The sequence below is a fragment of the Bombina bombina genome, chromosome 9, assembly GCF_027579735.1.
Source record: "Bombina bombina isolate aBomBom1 chromosome 9, aBomBom1.pri, whole genome shotgun sequence".
NCBI classification, from domain to species: Eukaryota; Metazoa; Chordata; class Amphibia; order Anura; family Bombinatoridae; genus Bombina; species Bombina bombina.
Window position 1 is genome coordinate 284,900,544 of NC_069507.1, and position 22,569 is coordinate 284,923,112.

Genomic DNA, 22,569 nt, shown 5'->3' on the forward strand with positions numbered 1-22,569 from the left:
CAGAGATGGGAGATACCTTATCCTTGTTGGACTCCTATATGGTAGACCAGTAACACTGGCTTCAATATACGCCCCCAACACCGCACAACATTAATTTATGAAAAGAATAACTAATCTAGTTTTGGAACACCAAAAAGGGACTCTCATTATGGGCGGAGACCTTAACGTGACACTTGACCCTGACCTAGATCGCTCTTCCCAGCGATCCTCCATACCAACCACAAGGACATCAAAAATTAAATCTTACCTCAAAAACATAGTAGCACAAGACGTCTGGAGAACACTGCATCCCCAACTAAGGGACTACACGTTTTATTCATACCCTCACGAAGTATATACCCGTATAGACTATGTGTTCACCGATGTAGGAGGGCTCTCACTATTTAATTCAGCAAAAATCTCACAATCACTTGGTCGGATCACGCTTCAGTGCTTTGCACTATGACATGGCCCTCAAAGCCCCTAAAAGATTATATTTGGAGACTAGACGAACAACTACTGGCCGACCCTTTGGTGACCCCCTGAATCACTAAAGCACTCCTAGAGTACTTTGAACATAATTCCAAACCTGACACCGCACAACACATACTATGGGAGGCTCACAAGAGCGTCATCAGAGGGGAATTGATAGCTATCAAAGCACAATTAAATAAATCTAAAAGGCAATTAACCACCTCGCTACTTACAAATATACAACACCTAGAATCCCTACATAAGAACTCACCAACTAACAAGGACTTACTTAGCAAGCTCAATCAAGAAAGACAATCATTAGCCACACATCTTAATAAAATACATAAAAGGCAGACTCTATACACCCACCAAAAGCACTACGAAGGCAGGAACAAATCGGGCAGATCCCTAGCTAGATACCTCAAGCAAAAAGCGAACAAAAAATATATCATGCAAATCAAGGACCACAACGGCATCCCTCAGAACTCAACTAAACAAATCTCGCACACTTTCGTATCATTCTTCCAAAAACTGTACAATATCTGAAACTCGAGCACAGACAACCCGAACCACATTGAACACAGAACACAACTGATTGAAGACTATCTTAGAAAACTCCACCTACCACACATAACCGAGTCACAAAAAGAACAACTGGAGAACCCCATATCTCTAGGTGAATTCAAATTAGCCATAAAGAACCTACCCACCGGAAAGGCGCCAGGACCTGATGGCTTCAGCCATAAATACTATACCACTTTTCAGGACATTTTAAACCCATATATGTTGAATTACTTCCACTCCATAGACGAATGCGAGGCCTTTCCCCCTAGTGCATTAGAAGCTCACATAATATTAATACCCAAACCTAACAAACCCCAAGATATCCCTAGCAATTATCACCCAATATCGCTGTTAAACACCGACATTAAACTATACGCTAGGATACTGGCGCGCAGACTTAACAAAGTATTACCAGACCTAATTCACCTCGACCAGGTCGGATTCGTACCTGGGAGAGAGGCGAAGGACAGCATGGTCAGGGCCTTAAATTTGATTTATTATGCTAAAGCCAAAAACATCCCCTCTATTCTCCTGTCCACGGACGCGTAGAAGGCCTTTGACCGTGTTGCCTGGGATTACATGAAAGCCACCCTAACCCATATGGGACTGGGGACAAAGATCCTTATTAGAATCTTCTCGCTCTATTCCAAACCCACCGCGAAAATACTAGTCAATGGTACCTTGTCACCCCCCTTCCCCATCACCAACGGGACACGTCAGGGATGTCCCCTGTCCCCACTCCTATTCGCATGTGTCATCGAAACATTAGCTACCAAAATTAGGCAGAACCCCCAGATAACAGGAATCACCATAGAAGAACAGAAATATGTGCTGTCCCTGTTCGCAGACGACTTGCTTTTTACCCTTACCAACCCAGAAACTTCAATTCGAAACCTCCTAGACGAATTCCGCACTTACCAAACCTTATCAAATTTCGCTGTCAACATGACAAAGTCAGAAATATTAAATATAAACATGTCAGGCCCATCCTTAGCTGCTACCCAAAAAGTCACTCCATTCGCGTGGTGCCCCCACTCACTGAAATATCTAGGGATCCATCTTTCACCCTCACTAGATGACATATTCCATCTGAACTACACGCCCCTCAAACACACCATAGTACGAGACCTCTCATCATGGGGTTCCAAAAAACTGTCATGGCTAGGACGCATTGAAGTCATCAAAATGAATGTATTCCCACAAATTCTTTATCTTCTCCAAACCTTACCGATCCCCCTACCTAAGTCATTTCTCCCATCCTTACAAAAAGCGTTTAGCGACTTTATATGGCATAGGAAACCGCCCAGAATCAACAGCCTCATAATGCAAACGTCTAGAGCCCAGGGAGGTATGGGGGTACCGAACCTTAGTACATATCGACAGGCCATATTCCTGCAGAGACTGATAGACTGGAACATCCACTACGAACACAAAAGATAGGTAGCGCTTGAACACCTCCTAACAGGTAGACCACACCTGGGGAGACTGTGCTGGAGTAATCCAAACCTTTTAAAAAAAATTAAAATAGACAACCCAATGATACAAGAGACTTATTATATATGGGGACACACTGTCAACACATCACACTTCATTTCGTCAATACCCTCCCCATTGACTTCCCTGATAGAGAACGGCGAATTTGTGGGGAGACACTTCACCACTAAATCTATAGTGGACACCCCAAATAGGGATTTTATAATCCACACGCTGACTAACAATGAATCAATACTCCCAAGATCCGAGTTAATCTCAGAAGGACACGACTGTTTTGCTAATTGGTTTACCTACCAACAAACGATACACTACATTACCACTCACTCAGGTTACGGAAATATGATCAGACCACTAACCAACTTCGAATCCCTCTGCCTTCAAACACCGCCCCTAAGACATACATTATCATCCGTATACAAAATTCTGACACACACGACACCCGGTTATATACCACCATTCCTAGAAAGTTGGGAGAGGGATTTAGGGGTCATCATATTGCCCCAAACAAGTATATCGATGTTTCAAGCCACGATGAGATCCTCAGTCTCCTCCTCTATTATGGAAATCAACTACAAACTACTACACAGATGGCATCTTACGCCAAGAAAGTTACATCGCCTATTTCGTTCCCAGAGTAATAAATGTTGGCGCTGTGGCCATGTAAATAGCGACACAGCCCACATGTGGTGGTGGTGTAATACCATCCAGAACTTTTGGAGGGCTGTGATTAACGAGATAGAGATCATACTAGAAACCCAATTGCCACTTGACCCTTTGATGTGGCTGCTACACAAGCCCTTCCCCACAATTAAATATAAACCTTACTCCCGCCTTTTAAACATTATGATCAATGGAATTAAAACTCTGATAGCACAAAACTGGAGAAGTAGGGACACCCCCACCATAGATATGTGGATCCAAAAAGTTACAGATATCCTTGAATTAGAAGAATACTACCACCTCAAATATGACAAAATGGATTCTTACGCCGAGTTCACACTTCTCTGGACCTATTATGTTCAACACAAAACTTAAATAAACTATAGTCTTGAACCAACAAATACTGGCCATGGGAGTTTTAAGATAAAAATAAACATGCTGGACATGGGCGCTGGGGGCGCGGGCTGACCGGGACCAGACCACTTCCTCCTTTTTCCCCTTTCCTTCTCATTCCCCCTCTTATTCCCCATTCTTAATTTTGTAACCCTCCCCCTCTCTCTATCCCCCCCCCTTGAACCATCCAACTGTTGTAATTTTATTTTATACAGGGTGTCCTTTGATATCCTTTACTCAACTGTAGGCACCCTGCCCCCCCCCCCTTTAACAAGATAAGTACTAATAGGACTTTCAGGCGAACCACACAGATAACAAGTGACCTTGATGGACAATTATTGTTGCCAGGACCAGCTATAGTTGGGGCAGGGGCTGCCGTCACCTTGTTTTGAAGAAGTTCACGGTTCTATTATTGTTTACTATTTTAAAACTACAGCTTATGTTGCCTTGTACACATTGGAGCTGTGTCTCCGCACTTTTGTACTAAATGACTTATATGCAATAAAGCTTTAAAAAAAAAAAAAAAAAAAAAGCCCCCCTCTGAAGAAGCGTTGGTGAAACGCGCGTCAGGGGAGCCTCTAACAGGGTTTATCTCCATGTTTTAAATTGCTTGTCTAACAGCCTATAACCTGATACTTAGCAGTGGTTTGTAGTTTACAGATAGATAATAGCTAATATTTTCTTTTAATAAGTGCCAATAAAAGCTATGTTTTACTGTTAGTGATAAAATCATTTAGCTATACTCTTTAAATATAAAAGGTGTACACAACTTTCTTTTGTCAAGCTCTTTTTGACTTCGTTATCTAAGTAAAACTTTCTAGTTAACTACACCCCTCCCACATTTGTGCAGGATTATACTATAGCTAAAAACTATTCACCTTCCATTTCTGTATATTCCAACATATATACCCCCTCTCCAGCTCTGGATTTGTCTGAAACTTCTATTTCCTTTTCCTGAAAGTTTTCTCCCATCATAGAATATCGCCTCATACATCCGACGGGCCCTGGCAGAGAAGAAGCTACTTTATTATTCCATGGAGAATCTGGGCATCTCATTTCATGATCCGGTTAGTCTCATTTTGAGTGTCTAGCCTGCGCCTGTCTGTGAGTGTCTAGCCTGTGCCTGCCTGTGAGTGTCTAGCCTGTGCCTGCCTGTGAGTGTCTAGCCTGTGCCTGCCTTTGAGTGTCTAGCCTGTGCCTGCCTGTGAGTGTCTAGCCTGTGCCTGCCTGTGAGTGTCTAGCCTGTGCCTGCCTGTGAGTGTCTTCTAGCCTGTGCCTGCCTGTGAGTGTCTAGCCTGTGCCTGCCTGTGAGTGTCTAGCCTGTGCCTGCCTGTGAGTGTCTAGCCTGTGCCTGCCTGTGAGTGTCTAGCCTGTGCCTGCCTGTGAGTGTCTAGCCTGTGCCTGCCTTTGAGTGTCTAGCCTGTGCCTGCCTGTGAGTGTCTTCTAGCCTGTGCCTGCCTGTGAGTGTCTAGCCTGTGCCTGCCTGTGAGTGTCTAGCCTGTGCCTGCCTTTGAGTGTCTAGCCTGTGCCTGCCTGTGAGTGTCTAGCCTGTGCCTGCCTGTGAGTGTCTAGCCTGTGCCTGCCTGTGAGTGTCTAGCCTGTGCCTGCCTGTGAGTGTCTAGCCTGTGCCTGCCTGTGAGTGTCTAGCCTGTGCCTGCCTGTGAGTGTTTAGCCTGTGCCTGCCTGTGAGTGTCTAGCCTGTGCCTGCCTGTGAGTGTCTAGCCTGTGCCTGCCTGTGAGTGTCTAGCCTGTGCCTGCCTGTGAGTGTCTAGCCTGTGCCTGCCTGTGAGTGTCTAGCCTGTGCCTGCCTGTGAGTGTCTAGCCTGTGCCTGCCTTTGAGTGTCTAGCCTGTGCCTGCCTGTGAGTGTCTAGCCTGTGCCTGTCTCTGAGTGTCTAGCCTGTGCCTGCCTGTGAGTGTCTAGCCTGTGCCTGTCTCTGAGTGTCTAGCCTGTGCCTGCCTGTGAGTGTCTAGCCTGTGCCTGCCTGTGAGTGTCTAGCCTGTGCCTGCCTGTGAGTGTCTAGCCTGTGCCTGTCTGTGAGTGTCTAGCCTGTGCCTGCCTGTGAGTGTCTAGCCTGTGCCTGCCTGTGAGTGTCTAGCCTGTGCCTGCCTGTGAGTGTCTAGCCTGTGCCTGCCTGTGAGTGTCTAGCCTGTGCCTGCCTGTGAGTGTCTAGCCTGTGCCTGCCTGTGAGTGTCTAGCCTGTGCCTGCCTGTGAGTGTCTAGCCTGTGCCTGCCTGTGAGTGTCTAGCCTGTGCCTGCCTGTGAGTGTCTAGCCTGTGCCTGCCTGTGAGTGTCTAGCCTGTGCCTGCCTTTGAGTGTCTAGCCTGTGCCTGCCTGTGAGTGTCTTCTAGCCTGTGCCTGCCTGTGAGTGTCTAGCCTGTGCCTGCCTGTGAGTGTCTAGCCTGTGCCTGCCTTTGAGTGTCTAGCCTGTGCCTGCCTGTGAGTGTCTAGCCTGTGCCTGCCTGTGAGTGTCTAGCCTGTGCCTGCCTGTGAGTGTCTAGCCTGTGCCTGCCTGTGAGTGTCTAGCCTGTGCCTGCCTGTGAGTGTCTTCTAGCCTGTGCCTGCCTGTGAGTGTCTAGCCTGTGCCTGCCTGTGAGTGTCTAGCCTGTGCCTGCCTGTGAGTGTCTAGCCTGTGCCTGCCTGTGAGTGTCTAGCCTGTGCCTGCCTGTGAGTGTCTAGCCTGTGCCTGCCTGTGAGTGTCTAGCCTGTGCCTGCCTGTGAGTGTCTAGCCTGTGCCTGCCTGTGAGTGTCTAGCCTGTGCCTGCCTGTGAGTGTTTAGCCTGTGCCTGCCTGTGAGTGTTTAGCCTGTGCCTGCCTGTGAGTGTCTAGCCTGTGCCTGTCTGTGAGTGTCTAGCCTGTGCCTGTCTGTGAGTGTCTAGCCTGTGCCTGCCTGTGAGTGTCTAGCCTGTGCCTGCCTGTGAGTGTCTAGCCTGTGCCTGCCTGTGAGTGTCTAGCCTGTGCCTGCCTGTGAGTGTCTAGCCTGTGCCTGCCTGTGAGTGTCTAGCCTGTGCCTGCCTGTGAGTGTCTAGCCTGTGCCTGCCTGTGAGTGTCTAGCCTGTGCCTGTCTGTGAGTGTCGTCTAGCCTGTGCCTGCCTGTGAGTGTCGTCTAGCCTGTGCCTGCCTGTGAGTGTCTTCTAGCCTGTGCCTGCCTGTGAGTGTCTAGCCTGTGCCTGCCTGTGAGTGTCTAGCCTGTGCCTGCCTGTGAGTTTCTAGCCTGTGCCTGCCTGTGAGTTTCTAGCCTGTGCCTGCCTGTGAGTGTCTTCTAGCCTGTGCCTGTCTGCGAGTGTCTTCTAGCCTGCGCCTGTCTGTGAGTGTCTAGCCTGTGTCTGTCTGTGAGTGTCTAGCCTGTGCCTGCCTGTGAGTGTCTAGCCTGTGCCTGCCTGTGAGTGTCTAGCCTGTGCCTGCCTGTGAGTGTCTAGCCTGTGCCTGCCTGTGAGTGTCTTCTAGCCTGTGCCTGTCTGCGAGTGTCTTCTAGCCTGCGCCTGTCTGTGAGTGTCTAGCCTGTGTCTGTCTGTGAGTGTCTAGCCTGTGCCTGCCTGTGAGTGTCTAGCCTGTGCCTGCCTGTGAGTGTCTAGCCTGTGCCTGCCTGTGAGTTTCTAGCCTGTGCCTGTCTGCGAGTGTCTTCTAGCCTGCGCCTGTCTGTGAGTGTCTAGCCTGTGTCTGTCTGTGAGTGTCTAGCCTGTGCCTGCCTGTGAGTGTCTAGCCTGTGTCTGTCTGTGAGTGTCTAGCCTGTGCCTGCCTGTGAGTGTCTAGCCTGTGCCTGCCTGTGAGTGTCTTCTAGCCTGCGCCTGTCTGCGAGTGTCTTCTAGCCTGCGCCTGTCTGTGAGTGTCTAGCCTGCGCCTGTCTGTGAGTGTCTAGCCTGTGCCTGCCTGTGAGTGTCTAGCCTGTGCCTGCCTGTGAGTGTCTAGCCTGTGCCTGCCTGTGAGTGTCTTCTAGCCTGTGCCTTTCTGTGAGTGTCTTCTAGCCTGTGCCTTTCTGTGAGTGTCTTCTAGCCTGTGCCTGTCTCTGAGTGTCTTCTAGCCTGTGCCTGTCTCTGAGTGTCTTCTAGCCTGTGCCTGCCTGTGAGTGTCTTCTAGCCTGTGCCTGCCTGTGAGTGTCTAGCCTGTGTGTGTGTATGTCACTCTGTCACCGTGTGTCACTGTGCATAAATCATTTTGAAGTGTTTTTCTTTTTGTTCAGGATTCCTGGACTCCTGATGAGATAATTCCTGAGAGTATTAAAGAGCGAGTCCGGTAATAGCACTTTTGTACCATCCTAGAACACGGCTGCGGCTGTACCCCCTCTGTTTTGCCCCAAGAACTAGAAATTGTCCATTACCTTTTGTATTGCTCCCGACATATTACCCCTTCCTACTGCCGATAAAATAGAGATAATAGCCCTCTGTACTGCCCCGTAGAGATAAAATAGATATATTACCCCTCTGTACTGCCCCCCAACGTAGAGATATATTACCCCTCTGTACTAACACCTAGAGGTACAATTAGATATATTACCCCTCTGTACTAACACCTAGAGGTACAATTAGATATATTACCCCTCTGTACTAACACCTAGAGGTACAATTTGATATATTACCCCTCTGTACTGCCCGCTAGAGGTAAAATAGACCCAATCCCCCACCTCTGTACTGCCCCTAACAATATTTTCTTTACCTACCACACAGGATGGAGAGAGAGGCAAGAGCACAGAGCAGGGGTAAGTCTATAAAAAGCCCTGGGGCTGACGGTAAGTGATCATTTAGATACTTTGCTAGCTGTGCAGTGACAACAGTTGGCATTGGGGTACTTACACATAACTGATTATCAAGGGGGCGATAAGAGAGGCCAGGTGGGGTATCAGAATGCCTATACTGGTTAGGTTTCAGTGCTATTCCGTTATGCTGTACCTTGCAGGTGATTTGCCCTATGACGGGGTGTCTGTAACAATGACCCCGGCACAGATGAATGGAACACGGAGAGTCGCTCTGGATGGGGTGATTAGTGAGGAAGATTGTCAGGGGCTTCTCATTATGGCGCAGGTTAGTCTGAAATAATAAAGTCACAAAACAGGAGAGTTAGTAAAATCGTATGAAGGAGGGAAAACAGGACAAGGGGTTAGCCGATAATTAGCGAGGGCTGGAAATAATAATAGTCTGAGATACACAAAAATGGAATCAGACGCCCCAATAGCCTCCAAATATCAAAGTATGGTACTCACAAAGTGCTTTAATCACATACTGCACTATTAGGAGTCGTCCAGATCACTGACACTCTGGTGTTGACAACTGTGTCTACTCGATTCTTGTGCTGAAAATCTTGTTATGATTAAGTTTGCCCCTAAACCTAAAATGCTGTAGAAAGACGGCTGCACAGTCTTGATAATTAAATGAGCAGTCGGCAAACAAAGCTCAGATTGTACCTGAAAATAAAGTATTTTTTTTTATTAAAGTAATAAAAGCAATAAAAAACACAACACGTTTTTTGGTCTTACAGTTTCATCAGGTGAGTAACTGTACAGATACATTATCCAATCTTTATAAAAAAAAAAGTTAGTGTCTCTTATGTCAGTGCACATGCGTGAAAACCCCAACGTCATAATGACGTAGTGGCCCTTCCTCCAATGTGATACACAATACATCGCCATTAGGGATTCACGCATGCAAACCGGCACACAGATTACATTACAAATATTCTCAACTAGCATACCCAACTTTAACAATTTAAACATTGTAAATGTGCACAAAAGCCGTGACCTGTATTTTATCCCCGGTATCCATTCGTCACTGTCTGTCAAAAGATCTGAGATAAGGAGGCAGTCTGCAGAAGCTTAGATACAAGGTAATCACAGAGGTAAAAAGTATATTAATATAACTGAGATAAGGGGCAGTCTGCAGAAGCTTAGATACAAGGTAATCACAGAGGTAAAAAGTATATTAATATAACTGAGATAAGGGGCAGTCTGCAGAGGGTTAGATACACGGTAATCATAGAGGTAAAAAGTATATTAATATAACTGAGATAAGGAGCAGTCTGCAGAGGCTTAGATACAAGGTAATTACAGAGGTAAAAAGTATTTATTTTACAAGATATGACGAGTCCACGGATTTCATCCTTACTTATGGGATTTCGCCTCCTGGTCAGCAGGAGGAGGCAAAGAGCACCACAGCAGAGCTGTATATATATCTCCTCCCTTCCCTCCCACTCCAGTCATTTTCTTTGCCTGTGTTAGTGATAGGAAGAGGTAAAGTGAGGTTTAGATTCTTCAATCAAGAGTTTTTTATTTTAAATGGTACCAGTGAGTACTATTTTTCTCAGGGTAGACAGCAATCGGGGAAATCTTCATTCAGTGACTCCCATATTATTTGCTGCCCTGATGATGATGGCCTTAGCAAACATTATCTAAGACCCTGCTTGTTCCCACAGATCGGCTGAAGGTGGTGAAAAGAGCATCTTCATTGTGTGGGACCACGTCATGCTGCGCTCAGCATTAAGGTATGTGCAGTCATTTGCTTCTGGGGAGACTGAGATATCTCAGAACAGACTGGCATTTATTACCTATACCGGGAAGGGGTAATCAGTTTGCACAGAGGTCATGAATGGTGTGCCTGGGGTTCCCCTCTCTATTGGGTGAAATCAACTGTGTTTTTCAGTACCCTAATGTGTGCTTAACCCGGTGGGTATTTTATGTTTGTGGGCTTGACACTGGGAGATTGCGGGTTCCCCAAGTGTTCTAACGTTAACTGTGATGAAACTTATGACAGGACAGGGGACTGTATTGTTTATTGAGGGGCACATTGGCTGTTCACTTTATTATGGTTTATGTGGTTAAACCGACATTTTTCATTCCCATGCGGTTTCCTTTGCTGGGGACTTAGTTTACGCCCACGATGGGCGGGGCTTAGCTTCGCGCGCTTAGCCGCGCAGTTGTTATCCGGATCCTCGATCGGCAGCAGGTCTCTGGGCTCCGGTGTGGCCTAAGTCAGTTCGTGTCTACAACTTTCACAAACAGGCTTAGCAGCACCGCTCATGGAGTATTCAGTGTCTCGTGGGGGCAGGTAGGCGCCGCAGTAGAGCTGTGGCGAGGTGCAAGTGCTAAAGTTTGTTAAGACCTTACCCATAGCTAATCTGGGCAGATAGAGTAAAATTTACTAAGTAAAAGACGATCAATATTGCTATTGCTGGTTGTTTGTCATGGCTGAACTTCAGGAAAGTACGTGTTCTATGTGTTTACATGCCAATGTGGAACCCCCTATTCCTTTTTGTCCCTCATGTACTGAGAGGGCTTTACAATTTAAAGAACAAATTTTCTTTAATGCAAGTATGTCTAAGGATGCTTCTCAGACTGATGAGACTCAGGGTATGCCCAAGCGTCACGACCTTTAAAGCCCGCCCAAGCAACGCCGTGTTCTTCAACTGCGTCCACTTCATTCACTCTGCAGCATATGGCTGCAGTTATGTCATCCACTCTTACAGAAGTTTTATCTAAGTTGCCAGTGTTACAAGGCAAACGCAGCAGGACAGAGGTCCATGTAGTCCCTGCGACTTCTGATGTTTTAATGGCTATCTCCGATATACCTTCCCAGGGCTCTGAATTGGGGGGTAGGGAGGCCCTGTCTGAGGGGGAACTGTCTGACCCAGGAAGTGCATTACCCCCGACAGATTCGGACGTCATGTTCTTCAGATTTAAACTTGAACACCTCCGCCTTTTGCTGCGAGAGGTTTTGGTGACTCTGGACGACTGTGACTCTATTGTGGTCCCACCAGAGAAATTGAGTAAGATGGACAAATACTTAGAGGTCCCTTCTTATTCTGATGTTTTTCCGGTTCCTAAGAGAATTTCGGAAATTATTACAAGGGAATGGGAAAGACCGGGTATCCCGTTCTCCCCTTCCCCTATTTTTAAGAAAATGTACCCGATAGCTGACTCTGTTTGGGACTCTTGGCAGACGGTCCCTAAGGTGGAGGGAACTATCTCCTATCGAGGACAGTTGTGCTTTCAAAGACCCCATGGATAAGAAGTTGGAGGGTCTTCTCAAAAAACTATATATTCATCAGGGGTTTTTATTGCAACGGGCGGCCTGCATTGTAACAGTCACGACTGCGGCTTCTTTTTGGTTTGACACTCTAGAAGAGTCTCTTAAAACTGAGACCTCTTTAGAGGAAATGCAGGACAGAATTAAGGTCCTTAAGCTGGCTAATTCTTTTATTACGGATGCTTCCTTTCAGATCACCAAATTAGCGGCTAAGAGTTCGGGATTCTCCATCTTAGCACAAAGAGCTTTATGGTTAAAATCTTAGTCTGCGGATGTGTACTCTGAATCCAAACTTTTGGCTATTCCTTTAAAGGGAAAGACCCTATTCGGGCCTGATTTGAAAGAGATCATTTCTGATATTACGGGAGGCAAGGGTCATCTCCTCCCTCAAGACAAAACATCTAAGCAAAGGGGACGACAGAGTAATTTTCGTTTCTTTCGTAATTTCAAAGGAGTCCCCCCTTCCTCTTCCGCTAAACAGGAAGGGAATTATCCTCAAGCCAAGCTCACCTGGAGACCCAACCAGGCTTGGAACAAGGGTAAACAACCCAAGAAGGGACCGGATCTAGTAGGGGGCAGACTTTCTCTCTTTATCCAGGCTTGGATAAGAAATGTTCAGGATCCCTGGACACTAGAAATCGTGTCTCAGGGGTATCAGTTGGAGTTCAAAAATTCCTTCCCAAGGGGAAGGTTCCTTCTTTCACGATTGTCTGTAGACCAGATAAAGAGAGGCGTTCTTACGTTGTGTAAAAGACCTCTCCACTATGGGAGTTATTTGTCCAGTTCCAATACAGGAACGGGGGCAGGGGTTTTACTCAAATCTTTTTGTGGTTCCCAAAAAAGAGGGAACGTTCCGACCCATTTTAGATCTAAATAAGTTTCTCAGGGTTCCATCCTTCAAGATGGAGACTATTCGGACAATTCTTCCATTGATCCAGGAGGGTCAATATATGACTATATGACTACCGTGGACTTAAAGGATGCATATCTTCATATTCCTATCCACAGAGATCATCACCAGTTCCTGAGGTTTGCCTTTCTGGACAAACCTTTTCAGTTTGGGGCCCTTCCATTCGGGTTGGCCACGGCACCCAGGATCTTCACGAAGGTTCTAGGGTCTCTGCTGGCGGTTCTCAGGCCACGGGGCATTGCAGTGGCGCCTTATCTGGACAATATTCTGATCCAGGCGTCGTCTTATCAGCTGACAGTCTCATACCAACATTGTTCTATCCTTTCTAAGGACTCATGGGTGGAAGGTGAATCTAGAAAAGAGTTCACTAATTCCACAGACAAGGGTTCCTTTCCTGGGAACTCTAATAGACTCTATATCCATGAAAATCTTTTTGCCGGAAGTCGCAAAGTTAAAGATTCTGAATACATGCCGATCCCTTCAGTCCAATCCTCGGCCATCAGTGGCTCAGTGCATGGAGGTAATTGGATGGATGGTGGCGGCAATGGACATCATTCCGTTTGCTCGTTTTCATCTCAGACCTCTACAACTGAGCACGCTCAGACAGTGGAATGGAGATTATGCAAATTTGTCTCCTCAGATAGATCTGGATCAGGAGACAAGGGACTCTCTTCTTTGGTGGTTGTTGCCGGATCATCTGTCCCAAGGGACGTGCTTCCACAGAGACTCATGGGTAATAGTGACAACGGACGCCAGTCTACTTGGATGGGGTGCAGTCTGGAATTCCCTGAAGGCTCAGGGTGTGTGGACTCGGTCGGAGTCTCTACTTCCCATCAATATCCTGGAGTTGAGAGCAATATTCAATGCGCTTCAGGCTTGGCCTCAGTTGACTTCGGCCGAATTAATCCGATTTCAGTCGGACAACATCACGACTGTGACTTACATCAATCATCAGGGAGGAACAAGGAGTTCCTTAGCGATGACAGAAGTATCCAAGATAATTCGGTGGGCGGAGGCTCACTCTTGTTATCTGTCAGCAATCTACATCCCAGGAGTGGACAACTGGGAAGCGGATTTTTTGAGCAGACAGACGTTTAATCGGGGGAATGGGAACTCCATCCGAAGGTCTTTGCCACCCTGATTCTCAGATGGGGCAGACCGGAGCTGGATCTTATGGCATCTCGTCAGAATGCCAAGCTCCCGCGATACGGATTCAGGTCCAGGGATCCTCAGGCCAAACTGATAGATGCCTTGGCAGTGCCTTGGTCGTTCAACCTAGCTTATGTGTTTCCACCATTTGCTCTCCTTTCCCGGATGATTTCTCGGATCAAACAGGAGAGGGCTTCTGCGATTCTCATCGCGCCTGCGTATGCCGATTTGGTGGGCATGTCCTCTCTGCCACAGTGGAAGCTTCCATTGAGGCAGGACCTTCTCATTCAGGGACCCTTCCATCATCCGAATCTAGTTTCTCTGCAGCTGACTGCTTGGAGATTGAACGCTTGATTTTATCTAAGCGGGGGTTCTCTGATTCGGTCATTGATACCTTGATCCAGGCACGTAAACCTGTTACAAGAAAGATTTACCGTAAGATATGGCGTAAATATCTTTATTGGTGTGAATCCAAGGGCTACTCATGGAGTCAGATTAGGATTCCTAGGATTTTATCTTTTCTCCAAGACGATTTGGAGAAAGGGTTATCAGCAAGTTCCTTAAAGGGACAGATTTCTGCTTTATCTATTTTGCTACATAAACGTCTGACAGATATTCCGGATGTTCAATCTTTTTGTCAGGCTCTGACTAGAATCAGGCCTGTGTTTAGACCTATTGCTCCTCCTTGGAGTTTGAATTTAGTCCTTAAGGTTCTTCAAAGTACTGGAAGGGTTAACTTTGTTCAGCTTTGAGAAGCTATTTTCTAAAGACAGGTTTCCTAGCATATTGTGTACTGTAATTAGGTTTATGTGATAAGCATTCACATTGTTTAATCACCTCCAGAGAGCAGACTTCCAAGTGATAAGAAGGACTCCATTGTTTTCTTGTGTTTAAATTGTTTATTTGGTTAAGTAATGTAATTCTATTGTATCATGTCAAAGGGTGTCTTCCCTCTATCTAATGTAAAATACTCTTCCAACCCCCCATCTGGTCTCAGACCTGCATAAATACTGGGCATATAGCCCTCAATAAAGTACATTCTGTTTTTACCTTCAAGATGGAGCCTGGTCTCATGTTTGGGGGGAATTAGCTGGGTTTGTGTGTGTTGCTGATCCCACATTCAGGGCATCTTTCATCAGGTATTAACCCTTGGTATCCGGGTTATACCATAACAATTGGTGGCAAGCGACGGGATGATCCTCATCGCCCAGAAGACCAACTACACATCCAGACCTAATGGGAGTACCGAATGAAAGGCTGAAAAGAGCTACCCTTAAAGACCTGCTAGAACAACGGGGCTGACAAGCCAGTAACCTCAGGAAGAGGGAGATTATTACAATACTGACAGAGATGGACGGAGTACCAGGGACCGAAGGAACCAATGGGCTCAGCATATCAGACAGAACCCCCGAAGAAGCAAGCTTTGACCGGGCGGTTAAAATAAGACTGGCACATTATGGCCCCAACCCGACTACAGAAATTATCGACCGGGTCATAGCAGCTGTGGAGGCCAACCTACTTCGCCAAAGAGGCGCTGCAGCAGCCCAAGTCACAGCAACCCCAGTGGAAAAGAGAAAAGTACATTTTGCAGCTTTTAAAAACTTCCTGGAAACAGAAGGATAGATTGATGGGTACCTTGCGGATTTTGAGAGGCAATGTGCCCTACACAAGGTACCCACAGAGGACTGGGTCATGATATTATTCGGAAAATTATCTGGCCGGGCCAGCGAGGCTTTTCGGGCTATTCCAGATGAGGAAGTCGGGGATTATAATGTTGTAAAAGAGGCTTTGCTCTCCAGGTATGCGATTACACCGGAGGCATACAGGAGATGGTTCAGAGACACTGTTAAACTAGCTGGAGATTCCTACGTTGAGTGGGCATGTAAGGTGCACAGCAGCTCACTGGATGGCGGGGTGCCAAGCCGTATCCGGGGAAGAGGTGCTGCAGCTATTCCTGTTGGAACATTGCTTCGACAAGTTATCCGCAGGAGTTAGAGAGTGGGTTCGGGACCGTAAACCCTCCACCCTGCATGAAGCTGCTCGCCTGGCAGATGAGTATACGGATGCCCGCAAACTGGACACTGCTACCACTAAGCCCCCTGCCAGAGTGGAGTACAGACCCACAGTCACCCCAGCAGCTACCAGTTACCAACCCCCGGCGCAACCGCTCTACCACACGGCCTCCAGCCACGAACTATCCTCAGACAGCCCGGTTCAACTCACGGGACTACTCACAGCCTATTCGATGCTTTGGATGTAAGAAACTAGGGCACAAAAGACCAGAGTGTCCCCTAAACACAGCGAACCAAGCACAGTCCTGGAGGAGACCCGCCGGCGGAAACCCACGTAACCCCCGGCCTGCGGCCCACTACGTAGAGGAGCAAGAATGCTGGGGCATCCTACATGAAGCAGACCCTGTAGAAGCTGCCCACCGGGATAACCGGCAACTGGTTAAAGTGAATGGGAAGGAGGTCAGTGGTCTACGGGATACTGGTGCTACCATGACCTTGCTCCAAAAGAACTTGGTGTCTGAGAACCAGCACACCGGAGACACTGTGGCTGTGAGGGTAGCAGGGGGCGCTGTGTTCCACCTACCTGTTGCCCGGGTACATTTGGATTGGGGAGGGGGCGCTAGACCTGTGAATGTGGGGGTCATGAAGGACTTACCTGCTGATGTTCTCCTTGGAAATAACTTGGCCCCCCTTGTTTCTGCCTACGCTCCCATGGGTCCCACCGATGTTAACCCTGTGACTACCAGTGCCCAGATCCGTGCCGCAGAGACTGACCCACCTGCTGCTGAGCCCCAGGACGCTGAGCTCAGTAAATCTCTATCCGCTATTGATATGTGGAAGTCCCGTTACAATGCGCTGATGAAGGAGAAGAGTCAAGTAGAGGATGAAATGGTCACGTTAAACAATCATGTAACAGTGCTAGCGGGAGAGAAGAGGAGCGCAGAGGAAAAAGCGCGTTTAAAACTGGAATCTGTGCTAGACAAGCTGCACCGACAGACTGCAGAAAACACCAGCTTCAGAGTGGAACATGAAACATTAAAGACAAACTTAGCGACACTGGAGGAGAAGCTGACGCTGGCTCATAGTGAGGTGCAGCAGCTCAAGGGCAACCTACGTCAGCATGAAGGGCTTGTGGATACCTATAAAGAGCAGGTACAAAAAAACTCGTAAAGAAGCCGATGAGATTTTGAAGGACTGTTTAGCCCTAGTCTGGGCACTGAAGAAGTTGAACCCTTATTTATACGGACAGGAATTCTCTCTCATAATGGGAATACAGATGGATTGTCCCGGCAAACTGACATGCCTACCACCTCCTAGTCCGGTCATCCCCAAGTTGACCCGCCAAAGGGTCAAGCCGGGTCTGCCGGAGTGTCCCACCAGGAGGGAGCCGTGTGACAGACCCCTCTGTCAGTACTGGAAGGGTTAACTTTGTTCAGCTTTGAGAAGCTATTTTCTAAAGACAGGTTTCCTGGCAGCATCTATTGTGTACTGTAATTAGGTTTATGTGATAAGCATTCACATTGTTTAATCACCTCCAGAGAGCATACTTCCAAGTGATAAGAAGGACTCCATTGTTTTCTTGTGTTTAAATTGTTTATCTGCTTAAGTAATGTAATTCTATTGTATCATGCAAAAGGGCGTCTTCCCTCTATCTAATGTAAAATACTCTTCCAACCCCCCATCTGGTCTCAGACCTACATAAATACTGGGCATATAGCCCTCAATAAAGTACATTCTGTTTTTACCTTCAAGATGGAGCCTGGTCTCATGTTTGGGGGGAATTAGCTGGGTTTGTGTGTGTTGCTGATCCCACATTCAGGGCATCTTTCATCAGGTATTAACCCTTGGTATCCGGGTTATACCATAACAAAGGGGTTCCGTTTGAACCTATGCATTCCATAGATATTAAGTTGTTATCTTGGAAAGTTTTATTTTTGGTTGTTATTTCTTCTGCTCGCAGAGTTTCTGAGCTTTCAGCATTAGAATGTAATTCTCCTTATCTTATTTTTTATTCCGATAAGGTAGTGTTACGTACCAAACCTGTTTTTCTTCCTAAGGTTGTTTCCAACAAAAATATTAATCAGAAAATTTTTGTTCCTTCATTGTGTCCTAATCCTTCTTCTAAGAAGGAGCGTCTGTTACATAACTTGGACGTGGTCCGTGCCCTGAAGTTTTACTTGCAGGCGACTAAAGATTTTCGTCAATCATCTTCATTATTTGTTGTTTTTTCTGGAAGACGTAGGGGTCAGAAAGCTACGGCTACCTCTCTTTCTTTTTGGCTGAAGAGTATCATCTGTTTTGCATATGAGACTTCTGGACAGCAGCCTCCTGAAAGAATTACGGCTCATTCAACTAGGGCTGTGGCTTCCTCATGGGCATTTAAAAATGATGCTTCTGTTGAACAGATTTGCAAGGCTGCAACTTGGTGGTCGTCTCTTCACACTTTTTACAAATTTTACAAATTTGATACTTTTGCCTCGTCTGAGGCTGTTTTTGGGAGAAAGGTTCTTCAAGCAGTGGTGCCTTCCGTTTAGGTTCCTGTCTTGTCCCTCCCTTTCATCCGTGTCCTATAGCTTTGGTATTGTATCCCACAAGTAAGGATGAAATCCGTGGACTCGTCGTATCTTGTAAAAGAAAACAAAATTTATTCTTACCTGATAAATTTATTTCTTTTACGATATGACGAGTCCACGGCCCACCCTGTCATTTTCTAAGACAGGTCTTTATTTTTGTTAAACTTCAGTCACCTCTGCACCTTGGCTTTTCCTTTCTCTTCCTAACTTTGGTCGAATGACTGGAGTGGGAGGGAAGGGAGGAGCTATATATACAGCTCTGCTGTGGTGCTCTTTGCCTCCTCCTTCTGACCAGGAGGTGAATATCCCATAAGTAAGGATGAAATCCGTGGACTCGTCATATCGTAAAAGAAATAAATTTATCAGGTAAGCATAAATTTCCTTATTAATATAACTGAGATAAGGAGCAGTCTGCAGAGGCTTAGATACAAAGTAATCACAGAGGTAAAAAGTATATTAATATAACTGAAATAAGGAGCAGTCTGCAGAGGCTTAGATACAAGGTAATCACAGAGGTAAAATGTATATTAATATAACTGAGATAAGGAGCAGTCTGCACAGGCTTAGATACAAAGTAATCACAGAGGTAAAAAGTATATTAATATAACTGAGATAAGGAGCAGTCTGCAGAGGCTTAGATACAGGGTAATCACAGAGGTAAAATGTATATTAATATAACTGAGATAAGGAGCAGTCTGCACAGGCTTAGATACAAAGTAATCAAAGAGGTAAAAAGTATATTAATATAACTGAGATAAGTAGCAATCTGCAGAGGCTTAGATACAAGGTAATCACAGAGGTAAAAAGTATATTAATATAACTGAGATAAGGAGCAGTCTGCAGAGGCTTAGATACAAGGTAATCACAGAGGTAAAAAGTATATTAATATAACTGAGATAAGGGGCAGTCTGCAGAGGCTTAGATACAGGGAAATCACAGAGGTAAAAAGTATATTAATATAACTGAGATAAGGAGCAGTCTGCAGAGGGTTAGATACAAGGTAATCACAGAGGTAAAAAGTATATTAATATAACTGAGATAAGGGGCAGTCTGCAGAGGCTTAGATACAAGGTAATCATAGAGGTAAAAAGTGTATTAATATAACTGAGATAAGGGGCAGTCTGCAGAGGCTTAGATACAAGGTAATCACAGAGGTAAAAAGTATATTAATATGACTGAGATAAGGAGCAGTCTGCAGAGGCTTAGATACAAGGTAATCACAGAGGTAAAAAGTATATTAATATAACTGAGATAAGGAGCAATCTGCAGAGGCTTAGATACAGGGTAATCACAGAGGTAAAAAGTTTATTAATATAACTGAGATAAGGAGCAGTCTGCAGAGGCTTAGATACAAGGTAATCACAGAGGTAAAAAGTATATTAATATAACTGAGATAAGGAACAGGCTGCAGAGGGTTAGATACAAGGTAATCACAGAGGTAAAAAATATATTAATATAACTGAGATAAGGGGCAGGCTGCAGAGGGTTAGATACAAGGTAATCACAGAGGTAAAAAGTATATTAATATAATTGTGTTTGTTATGCAAAACTGGGGAATGGTAAATAAAGGGATTATCTATCTTTTTAAACCATAACATTTTTGGTGTTTACTGTCCCTTTAAGTACTCTGTATCCTTTGTGCAGGTGAGAATACAACTTATACTACAAAGGGTTAAACACACAAATGAATAAACTGACCTAGAGAATTAGCTGTATTCTCTATAAGTAGTTTGTATCCTTTGTGCAGGTGAGAATACAACTTATACTACAAAGGGTTAAACACACAAATGATAAACTAACTAGACAATTAGCTGTATTCTCTATAAGTAGTTTGTATCCTTTGTGCAAGTGAGACTACAACTTATACTACAAAGGGTTAAACACACAAATGAATAAACTAACTAGACAATTAGCTGTATTCTCTATAAGTAGTTTGTATCCTTTGTGCAGGTGAGAATACAACTTATACTACAAAGGGTTAAACACACAAATGAATAAACTGACCTAGAGAATTAGCTGTATTCCCTATAAGTAGTTTGTATCCTTTGTGCAGGTGAGAATACAACTTATACTACAAAGGGTTAAACACACAAATGAATAAACTGACCTAGAGAATTAGCTGTATTCTCTATAAGAAGTCTGTATACTTTGTGCAGGTGAGAATACAACTTATACTACAAAGGGTTAAACACACAAATGAATAAACTGACCTAGAGAATTAGCTGTATTCTCTATAAGTAGTTTGTATCCTTTGTGCAGGTGAGACTACAACTTATACTACAAAGGGTTAAACACACAAATGAATAAACGAACCAAGAGAATTAGCTGTATTCTCTATAAGTAGTTTGTATCCTTTGTGCAAGTGACAATACAACTTATAATATAAAGAGTTAAACACACAAATGAATAAACTAACTAGAGAATTAGCTGTATTCTCTATAAGTAGTTTGTATCCTTTGTAGTATAAGTTGTATTCTCACCTGCACAAAGGGTGAATAAACGAACCAAGAGAATTAGCTGTATTCTCTGCTAATAAAGTGAGGCGATTACCGGGGCATTAGAATAATCTGGCATAATCATTATACCCCCCAATCTTACTCATTTTTGTATCCTTTTCTCCTACATTGGTGTGTCCGGTCCACGGCTTCATCCTTACTTGTGGGAATATTCTCTTCCCTAACAGGAAATGGCAAAGAGGCACACAGCAAAAGCTGTCCATATAGCCCCTCCTCTGGCTCCGCCCCCCAGTCATTTTCTTTGCCACTCTGAACAAGTAGCATCTCCACGGGGATGGTAAAGAGTTTGTGGTGTTTAGTTGTAGTTTTTATTTCTTCTATCAAGAGTTTGTTATTTTAAAATAGTGCCGGTTTGTACTATTTACTCTGCAACAGAAAATGAGGAAGATTTCTGTTAAAGAGGAGTATGATTTTAGCACTCATAACTAAAATCCATTGCTGTTCCCACGCAGGACTGTCGAATCCAGAGAACTTCAGTTGGGGGGAACAGTTTACAGACTTATCTGCTTCAGGTACATTCAGTTTCTTTTCTAACAAGACCCAGTATTGCTAGAGGACTGTCAGTTTTTCCCTTAGGGGACCGGTAAGCCATTTTCTTAGACGCAGTAACAGAATTAAGGCTTTAAAATTGGGCTATATGCTGGTTGACACCTTTGTAGGCTAAATTGATTGGGTTTTTAGCTTATTATATGGCAATTGAAGTGTTTTGTGAACTTGAAAACATTTTTGGGAACGTTTTTATTTGCGCCTGGCATTTGTTATAGACGCCTATTCTAGTCAGAAAGGCCCCTTCATTCTGGTACAGAGGGAGGAGGCCTCATTTTCGCTCCTCAGTTGCGCAGTTACTTTAACAGGCAGTGCATGCAGCTTCATGTGAGAGGATCCTGTAGCTGAGGAAAGGATCCAGGGAGGCTTAATCCTATATTAAATCACCCCCAAGGAAGGTAAAAGCCGCAGCAAAGTCTGTGGCAGGGACTGTAGTGTGTTTAAACCGGTAAATTGAACTATTAGCTCCGGTTTGCTTATTTAAGGGTTTAGAGACTTGAAATTTGGTGTGCAATACTTTCAAAGCATTAAGACACTGGGGTGTAATTTTCAGAAAGATCGGATTTTTCTTTGATGGTTTTTGAACATTCAGAAATAAAGTGTGCTCTTTTTATTATTTAAAGAGACAGTAACGGTTTTGTTTAAAATTGTTTTCATTGCATTAAAAGCCTGCCTAAATCTGTCTAACATGTCTGTACCTTCAGATAGCATATGTTCTGTGTGTATGGAGGCCAAGGTGGTTCCCCCTTTAAATGTATGTGATAATTGTGCCATGGCGTCCAAACAAAGTAAGGACAGTACTGTCACATTTAATAAAATTGCCCAAGATGATTCTTCTAATGAAGGTAGTGGGGATAGTTCATCATCCTCTCCTTCTGTGTCAACACCAGTTTTGCCCGCGCAGGCGATCCCTAGTACATCTAGCGCGCCAATGCTTATTACTATGCAACAATTAACAGCAGTAATGGATAATTCTATAGCAGCTCTTTTATCCAAACTGCCAGCATTTCCTAGAAAGCGTGATTGCTCAGTTTTAAATACAGAGGATGAGCAAGTAGGCGCTGACGATAATTTATCTGTTTTACCCTCACATCAATCTGAGTTGGCAGTGAGGGAGGGACTGTCTGAGGGAGAAATTTCTGATTCAGGTAAAATTTCTCAACAGGCAGAACCTGATATCGTGGCATTTAAATTTAAGCTAGAACATCTCCGCGCCCTGCTTAAGGAGGTACTAGCTACTCTTGATGATTGTGATTCTTTGGTAGTTCCAGAGAAGTTGTGCAAAATG

The 22,569-nt window shown here is 45.1% G+C and overlaps 1 protein-coding gene across 1 annotated transcript in view; it reads left to right on the top strand.

Annotated features, from left to right (window-relative positions):
• Nucleotides 1-22,569, top strand: part of P3H3 (prolyl 3-hydroxylase 3) — a 200,365-nt gene that overhangs the window by 49,406 nt on the left and 128,390 nt on the right. The window contains exons 4-7 of the mRNA XM_053693072.1: nt 4,542-4,631; nt 7,744-7,796; nt 8,228-8,259; nt 8,457-8,581. Of these exons, the coding sequence (XP_053549047.1) occupies nt 4,542-4,631; nt 7,744-7,796; nt 8,228-8,259; nt 8,457-8,581 (300 nt within the window). The remainder of the gene's footprint in view (nt 1-4,541; nt 4,632-7,743; nt 7,797-8,227; nt 8,260-8,456; nt 8,582-22,569) is intronic.